At 40.5% G+C, this 9,140-nt stretch overlaps 1 protein-coding gene across 1 annotated transcript in view; it reads left to right on the top strand.

Moving 5' to 3' along the window:
• Positions 1–389: 389 nt before the first annotated feature.
• Positions 390–9,140, top strand: part of LOC137413067 (protein farnesyltransferase subunit beta-like) — a 456,508-nt gene continuing 447,757 nt past the window's right edge. Inside the window, exons 1-3 of the mRNA XM_078786670.1 lie at positions 390–649; positions 5,612–5,682; positions 8,459–8,518. Coding sequence (XP_078642796.1) covers positions 8,514–8,518 — 5 coding nt within the window. The 5' untranslated portion in view covers positions 390–649; positions 5,612–5,682; positions 8,459–8,513. The remainder of the gene's footprint in view (positions 650–5,611; positions 5,683–8,458; positions 8,519–9,140) is intronic.

Genomic DNA, 9,140 nt, shown 5'->3' on the forward strand with positions numbered 1-9,140 from the left:
CCCCATGTTGGCGCATCTCAAACGGCGAGTGAACGAGTCTGATTGAACTCGGTTTTTAATTGGGATAATAATAATAATAATAATAATAATAATAATAATAATAATAATAATTAGCTTGTTCTGCTATTTTGACTTCATTTTGAAATATTTTTGAAATTTCGTCGTTGTGTGAACCTTCACATTTTGTGTATAAACGCTTTGTTGACTTTTTTTGTGTGAACCTCATAATAATGTAAATCCGGTGAGAGGAGAAAATATTTGTTAAAGAGGCACAAAAAAAATATTTTTCTCCTGCAGATTTGTCAGTGTGGAAAGTTTTTAACATTCCCGTTTTTATCATGTTTAAAACTTGAGTGGTGCGGTGTATAAATCGGCATGCACTGTTAACGTGGTACGCGTAAACCGCTTTCCGCAGTTTTCACGTTCGTTTTGTGATATTGCAAGGGCTCGGTGTTGTGATTAGTATTTCGTTGTGGATGTGTGTCGATGAATAACACATTACGGCACGACGTTGCGGCAATCAGGAGTTCGAGCATGCGAGGCTTTGCCCTCAGGTTCTCCTCATGTGTTCCGCCTTGAGACGTCGTGGGAGAGATTCATCTCACGAGCGTTTTTGCTTCTTTGGCGCTTCATGAAGGTTAACTTAAAAGTAAACGATAAATTGTAATACACACCACTAATCATATCGAGTTTCATAAAGAAATGAAAATATTCCTGTTCCAATGTTTCCAAATTTAGTGATCCTGAATTGGCTGTTGTGGTATCGACTATTGGAGTTTGTAACTTGGATTCTCACTTCCGGGCTCGTTGGTTTTTTCTTGGTGGACCGGTTGAGTCGGTGACGCAGACGTAATGATTAGATTTTGGTGAAGATCTGGATCTGGATCTGCGAATTCTTCAAGTGATTCTTCACCTTTGAGAGATAGGGCTCAAATAGATATATAGCACGATATCTTAAAAAGTTTTGGACGGATTCGGACGAAACTTGGTGGACCGGTTGTGTGTGTTACAAGGACAAATCTATTCGATTTTGGTGAAGATCCGAATTCGGATCCATCCGTGTACGAGAATTATTTAATGAAAAACGAGAACAATGCGACAGTCTCTCCAATATGCCTCCGCATCGTCCCACAACGGGTCGATGCCCTCGTTCACTGTCCTAAAAAGAAACGAGTTTGATTTAAATCCCTTCAGCTGTTTTCCAGTATCACATTTTCACCAGCTATGACACGTTTCACATCGATCGGTGAAGCGGTTTCAGAGAAGGGATTTTTTTTAAATATCGGCTTTCAAGCTAACATGGCTGCCACACCACGTAACATATGACCTTAAAAATATACACTCTGCTTATTTATGGGCAGGGGATCACGTTTGTGAAGTTTTGTGTTTATCTGATAAGGTTCGTTTTTATATCCAAGATGGCTGCCAAACCACGTGACTTACGACATAATTTTCAAACTATATGCAACAGTGGTGCTAGATGATATTTGTAAAATTTCGCATCGATAGGGTAAGCGGTTTCAGAGATATAATTATTTAATATTTTGCTTCAATCCAAATATGGCTGCCACACCATGTGACCAACGATGTTTTCGTGATCGTCTTTTAATCGCCATGCCTGGTCAATGACACGTAAAGTTTCGAGTCAATCCATTTGGTGGTTTGGGAGAGGATGTTTTTTTTACGGTTTTAGGTTAAAGCCAATATGGTTGCCAAACCTTGTGACATTGAGGATGGAGGTCCTCAATGCCAAACAGGAAATTAGAGCTGTCTCCCTCGACATATCACGTGCCTTCGACACGGTCTGGCACCCCGCCCTGCTCACCAAACTCTCCTCCTTTGGTATCCATGGAAATCTCCACGCATGGCTGGCGGACTTCCTCTCTAGTCGTCGTCAACGTGTGGCCCTGAATGGGTTTCTCTCATCTCCTCTTCCTGTTCAGGCTGGAGTTCCCCAAGGCAGTGTTCTGGGCCCCGTGCTTTTTCTGGTCTTCATCAATGATCTCTCTGACTTTCTCGAAAATCCTCTCTATCTCTTTGCTGATGACTCCACTCTCTACCGCTCCATTCCTCTTCCCTCAGATCGGCAGTCTGCTGCCTCCTCACTCTCTGAAGACCTGGACAAAATCACAGACTGGTCAAACAAGTGGAACATGTCTTTCAATCCTGACAAATCTCACACTCTTACTATGTCTCTCCGAAAAGATCGACTGGACAACCCTCCCATCTACTTTCTCAACAATCCTCTCCAAGAAGTTCTGTCGCTCAAGATTTTGGGTCTCACTATCTGCCATGATCTTTCTTGGGAAAACCACGTTTCCAAGCTGGCCTCCAAAGCCAGTCGCCGACTGGGCATCCTCCGTCGTGCGAAGTCCTTCCTCGGCACACCTGAGCTCCTCACCACATACAAGGCTTTCATCCGCAGCTCAATGGAATACTGTTCTCCCCTATGGGCCGGTGCTCCTGCCTCACACCTAGCTCGGCTTCACGCTGTTGAAACCAAAGCTTTCAGAATTATTGGAATCTCCCGCGATGAAGCTATCTCTGAGGGCCTTTCACTCACTCACCGCAGGCAGGTAGGTGGTCTTTCTGTCTTCTACCGACTCCTCTCCGGCCTTGCACCCCCAGCTCTCTCTGTGCTCTGTCCCCCAAATATTCCTACAGGTCGCACAAGATCTGCCAGCAACCCTCTGATGGTTAAACTGCCGAAATCTCGGCTCTCTGCTCACCTTCACTCTTTCATTCCTCTTTTCTCCCGCCTCTGGAACAAACTCCCTCACTCCCTTCAATCCCACTCCTCCCTCCAGGTCTTTAAAACAGCTGTTCACCACCATCTCTTATCTTCCCCCATCCAAAACCTTGATCTTTTCTACCCCCGCTAATTCACCCCAGATCCACCTTGTTTGAAATTCCAACTTCTTTCCTGGAAGTCCTGGCAGTGTCCATATGTTTTATACCTCTCCCACCGCCCCCTTCCCATGCCCCCCCCCCGAAAGCCCTCGCCCTCTCTCAGATCTCTCGATGTCTCCATGTCTCTCGGTCCCTGCTCTCAAATGTTGTGTTTGTGTCCTTCCCCCTCTCTCCCCATCTTGTCTACCGCTCCCGATGTTATATGTTTTATGTGTCGGTTTGTCTTTCTGTGTGATTAATGTTCGCTCTTTCACGAGCCTCGATCTTGTATACAAAAAAAAAAAAAAAAAAAAAAAAAAAAAATGATGTCATAAATTTAATATTTCAATACAAATGTTTCATAGATCATGTGCATGCAATTTCAGATTTGTAGGATGAGTTTGATTAAAACATTTTTGGCTGGTGTACCACTTCACCAATAATGTCATCATTATCATGCTTTTGTTCCCCATTGGGAGTACTTGACAATGTGCCAAGTATCAAATTTTTCCATTCAGTGGTTTCGAAGAAATATCTTTTTATCTATTTGCGTTTAATCCGAGATTGCTGCCATACCACGTGATATATGACGTCACAATTATCATAAAAACATTCTGCATGGGTGTCACCCCTACCCTGAAGGTTTCGTCTCAATCGGAAATATATGGTTGCTGAGAAAAACGAGGTTTAGCCCGTATGTACGGACGGACGGACAACCCGAAAACATAATGCCGTGATTACCATGAAATCGGTAATCGATTACGTGAAATATCACTATCGACGAAATATCAACGAAATATCAACGAAATATCAATATCAATATCAACGAAAACATAATCTGAACGTGAAATAATGCCGTGAAACATAATGCCATAACATAATGCCATAACATAATGCCATAATATAATGCCATAACATAATGCCATAACATAATGCCATAACATAATGCCATAACATAATGCCATAACATAATGCCATAATATAATGCCATAACATAATGCCATAACATAATGCCATAACATAATGCCATAACATAATGCCATAACATAATGCCATAACATAATGCCATAAAATAATGCCATAACATAATGCCATAACATAATGCCATAACATAATGCCATAACATAATGCCATAAAATAATGCCATAACATAATGCCATAACATAATTCCATAACATAATGCCATAACATAATGCCATAACATAATGCCATAACATAATGCCATAACATAATGCCATAACATAATGCCATAACATAATGCCATAACATAATGCCATAACATAATGCCATAACATAATGCCATAACATAATGCCATAACATAATGCCATAACATAATGCCATAACATAATGCCATAACATAATGCCATAACATAATGCCATAACATAATGCCATAACATAATGCCATAACATAATGCCATAACATAATGCCATAACATAATGCCATAACATAATGCCATAACATAATGCCATAACATAATGCCATAACATAATGCCATAAAATAATGCCATAACATAATGCCATAACATAATGCCATAACATAATGCCATAACATAATGCCATAACATAATGCCATAACATAATGCCATAACATAATGCCATAACATAATGCCATAACATAATGCCATAACATAATGCCATAACATAATGCCATAACATAATGCCATAACATAATGCCATAACATAATGCCATAACATAATGCCATAACATAATGCCATAACATAATGCCATAACATAATGCCATAACATAATGCCATAACATAATGCCATAACATAATGCCATAACATAATGCCATAACATAATGCCATAACATAATGCCATAACATAATGCCATAACATAATGCCATAAAATAATGCTATAACATAATGCCATAAAATAATGCCATAACATAATGCCATAACATAATGCAAGTGATTCTTCACCATTGAGTGACAGGGCCAAAAACGATAAGTAGCATGATATTTCAAAAAGTTGTGGATGACTTATGACACCAGTTAGTGGATGAGTTGGTAAGGTGACAAGAACAAGCCAATGATGTTTTCGTTCATGTCTGATCCAGATCTGACCTATTGGTGGTATACGAAACGTAAACCGTTCAGCCTGGCGGAGGTATGCGCTATACCGAGTGCCGTTCTAGTTTTCAGTCCTCACTTTTACCAACATATAGGCCTTTCTCACTTGTGGTTGCTGCCAAGCGCATTAGGTATCAGTCGTTCAGCAGGAAATTCCAAAGCGTACTCGGACTTGTGCATCGTTTGTAATATTTTAAATAATTATTGCTTTAGATCTTCACATATGCGAAAGGTTTCTCACGTGCACCCATTGTGCGCACGTCAGATGTTTGCCACGTGATTTCTTTTTTTTGTGTGATGTGTGCACATGTCTAAATTGTGGCTTTCTATCCCCAAGTTCCATTGTATCCGTACTTTTTTGACAAAGTACAATATATAGTTTTTAATGTATGGCAATGTATTGGCAAAACCTTTATGAAGTTATTCTGATTTACTTTATTTGGAGCAAAGTTTTTGATTTCAAGGTTGTGAAATCTTTCTCCTGCTCAAGTTTTTAGATCTTGCATGCATTGATCTTTTGGATCATTCCTTCTCACCCTCTTTGAATGAGCTTGCATGCTTTGAGTTTTTTGTATCATTTGGCAAAAACATTTAATCATCGGCCTTGTCTTTTCTTTATCTTCCTCTCCTTCCTTTGTTTGGCACAGGAATTTTGAATCTGAAATACAGGAGCAGCATGTCGTTCTTACTGGATTCTTTTATCATGTTCACATCTCAGGTGGGAAATGCATGCATGATAATTCACAGATAAAATTCAAATAGGAGACCAGATAAAATGAGTACGAAGTTTTAATAAATAAGTTCCTCCTTCATGTTATTTCACATGAACCAAAAGTTGTTGCTTCTACTGGGTATGGGATGGGGTGGGGTGCGTGCATGCATGTGTCGATCAGCTAATGTAGTGCACATGAGCTGCCTGCTTTATTATAGTGCCACCAAACGGCCTTGAGTCTAATAATAACATTTTTAGATCTTATTTAACCATAAGTTGATGTTATACCTTGCATGTGGATTTTGTCGAATTTATCTGTTTGTAAGTATGAGTACGAGTGTGAGTGTGAGTGTGCGCCCGCAACCTCCCTGGTCTGAGGTTTGCTGCAATTCCTAACGGTTCGCCGAGCGACCTTGGGCACAAGTTGTTTAATATAACCATCAATTGATTTTTTTCCCCTTGTCAAATTTTTTTTTTCAAATGTCAAAGTTCAAAATTATTTAAACAAAATTAACAAAAAATTAAACAAAATTAACAAAATTAAAGTTCAAAAACAAAATTATTTTCAAATGTCAAAGTTAAACGATCATTCCTCTGTTTTATCTTTTTTGTTGTCTCTTCACCCTGTGTCTGTCTGTGCCTGGAAGTTGTTGTCAAGAATTGTAGTTTTCTTATCTGTATTCCTTTGAGAGGAGGTGTGTCTCTCCGTGGTGGATCTGCGGCTAGTCAAAAAAAACTTCACCAAAAACGATTACACAGGTTAATTTTCACGAAATATGAATCATTACCTATGTATTTTAGTTTAACTATAAATATTGAACCACACTTGGTTGCGGAATGGTTGGTGCATCCTCTCCTAATCTGAGAGGTCGGAGGTTCAAACCCAGCTGAGTTACACGACCGGTCAAAAGTTTTAGAACACCTCAATTTTTCCAGTTTTTATTCAAATTTACACAGTTTAATGTCTCGGTGTACTCTGAAATTAAGCATAGAACAAATAAACAATTGGAGATAAAAAAGAAATCATAGAATCATTTTGTTTAACAAAATTTAATTTAAATTTTTGACTCGGCAAAGTAGCCACCTTTTGCATATATAACCGCCGAACACACTAGTGGCATTCTTTCTACAATGGAAATCAAATATTGTTCGGGAAGTTCTTCCCAACACTGTTGCAGAAGTTCCCACAAATGTGTTGAACTTGCAGGTTGCTTTGCTTTCACCCTTCTGTCAGTTCATCCCAAACCAGCTCGATGGGGTTTAAGTCTGGAGACTGTGCTGGCCATTCCATGATTTGAATCCTACCGTCTTGTTCTTTTCCTCGAAGGTAGTTTTGACATAGCCTGGAGGTGTGTTTAGGGTCATTATCTTGCTGTAGGATGAACCCCTGACCAACTTGGCGTATATCGGAGGGTATTGCATGGCGCTGCAAAATGCTGTGGTAGCCCTTTTGGTTCAGGGTGCCAGTCACTCTGTGCAAGTTGCTGTGCTCCTCACTCCTCACTCTGTCCCCAGTCCATCACGCCTCCTGCTCCATGTTTGACAGTTGGTGTCACACACTGAGGAACCATCCTTTCACCGACTCGACGGCGTACAAAAACCCTGCGTGATGAACCAAAGATTTAAAATTTTGATTCATCGGTCCACAAGACCTTCTTCCAGTCTTCAGTAGTCCACTGGCGATGCTTCATGGCCCAGGGAAGCCTCTTTTTCTTATTTTGCCATCTTAGCAATGGCTTTCTTACTGCCACTCAAAGTCTTCTCTTCACAGTTGAAACTGAGACTTGCCTACTGAGACTTGCCTACTTCGACCAGTGTTAAGCTGTGCTTGAAACTGTTGTCCTGTGAGCTGCCTATCACGCAAGCTGTTGACTCTCAGAAACTTGTCTTCTGATTCTGTTGTGGCTTTGCGTCTGCCAGACCTCTTCCTGTCAGAGTTTCCTCCAGTTTCCAATATACTACTTCCTGCAGTGCAATATTGTCCAAATAATGCTTCAGAGGATGTAATATTGTAATAACAGTCTGTTCCAATACTGCTTTTACACAGACAGGGGGTTTGTTTGTAATCAAGTAATCGGCAGAGGTTGGGACACCTGTAGGAATTGTTTGCATCAACCTTCAAGGCTTAATTTACTTACATTGCTGCAGAACAGCTGTAAGTTGTTAACCCATTACTTGTTCCTGGAAGAAGGCCTTTTTTTTTTTTTACAATATAACTGTGCAATTTACATTATTTTCCCGTTTTTGCTAACCTAAACTTCTTTTTTAACCTCCAACAGTTTACTGCTTTCCTTTGTACCATTTCAGGTTATTCACTGGACTTGAATTGCTTAAATTTCAATAAAAAATGGAAAAATTGAGGTGTTCAAAAACTTTTGACCGGTAGTGTATACCAAAGACTAAAAAATGTACATGCTGCTTCCTTCCTGACATTTAGCATTTAAAGGATAGGGCACGGACAAATAACGCTGGGCAGGCAATGGCATGCCACCAATATAACCCTTGCTGATAAACTGCTTCGGCAGCACCAACGCTTTGGAGAGATGTGGGAATAAAAGGAAAATATGTGGGAATTGTTTGGGTGAGTATTTGGGCTCACCCTTGCCCAAAGGCACACGAAAAGCTATTGTTTCAGCTTTAATGGTGCTGCTGTGTGTCAGTCAGTCAGTCAGTCAGTCAGTGAGTGAGTGAGCCTGCATTTGTTCTCAGATCTACTGTAATCTATATATCCTGGCTAGGGTCTACATTGCTAAGTTCCCTGTCTTGATTCCTTTTGTTTCAGGTTTTGTTTTTTGGGTTTGGTTGGCTCTTTTTCATGCGGAAGCTTTTTAAAGACTATGAGGTGAGGCAAATTGTGATGTATTATGATTTACATTTATTATGTTCAAAACAAAGCGGAATTTCTACCAAGTTGTAAAATTGCTCTGAAATTCTGGAGGTATGGGCTGGTTATTCGATCACCGTAGGCCTGTTTAGGCCATGGGGAGCAGGACGGCTAGGGTGAGAGGTTGACCATGAAAGATCTATTGGTATTCACACAACACAATCCAATTTGACATATAAAATGAAACATTTATTTTTCCATGTGATGTCATGTATTGCGGCGCTCACAAGCAAAGTGGCTGAAAACTGTCAAAATGGCTGTTTTAAAACGTTGCTTTAACATGCAACTTCGAGTATTGCTACTTCTCGTCATTTTATTAGACTCGACATGGTGCGTCCTAAGTGCATTATCCCCATATGTATTATATATATTGTTGCGGATCTCTCGAGCCCGTCGACGTACAGAGGGGGATTAAACCCTTTTCCCCCTTCGGGCTTCGAGTCCACGAGGCCGAGTTGCCACCCCGTAGCGAGCGTGCGGAAGGGTATCTGGTCGAGTCCCTACGTACCTTCGATAACGCTGGGCAGGCCGCCACGTGAACGGGGACTGGACCTCGCACAAGCCACGCTAATCGGATATG

The sequence above is a fragment of the Myxine glutinosa genome, chromosome 11 (genome assembly GCF_964187855.1).
Source record: "Myxine glutinosa chromosome 11, kmMyxGlut1.1, whole genome shotgun sequence".
In the NCBI taxonomy this organism is placed as follows: Eukaryota; Metazoa; Chordata; class Myxini; order Myxiniformes; family Myxinidae; genus Myxine; species Myxine glutinosa.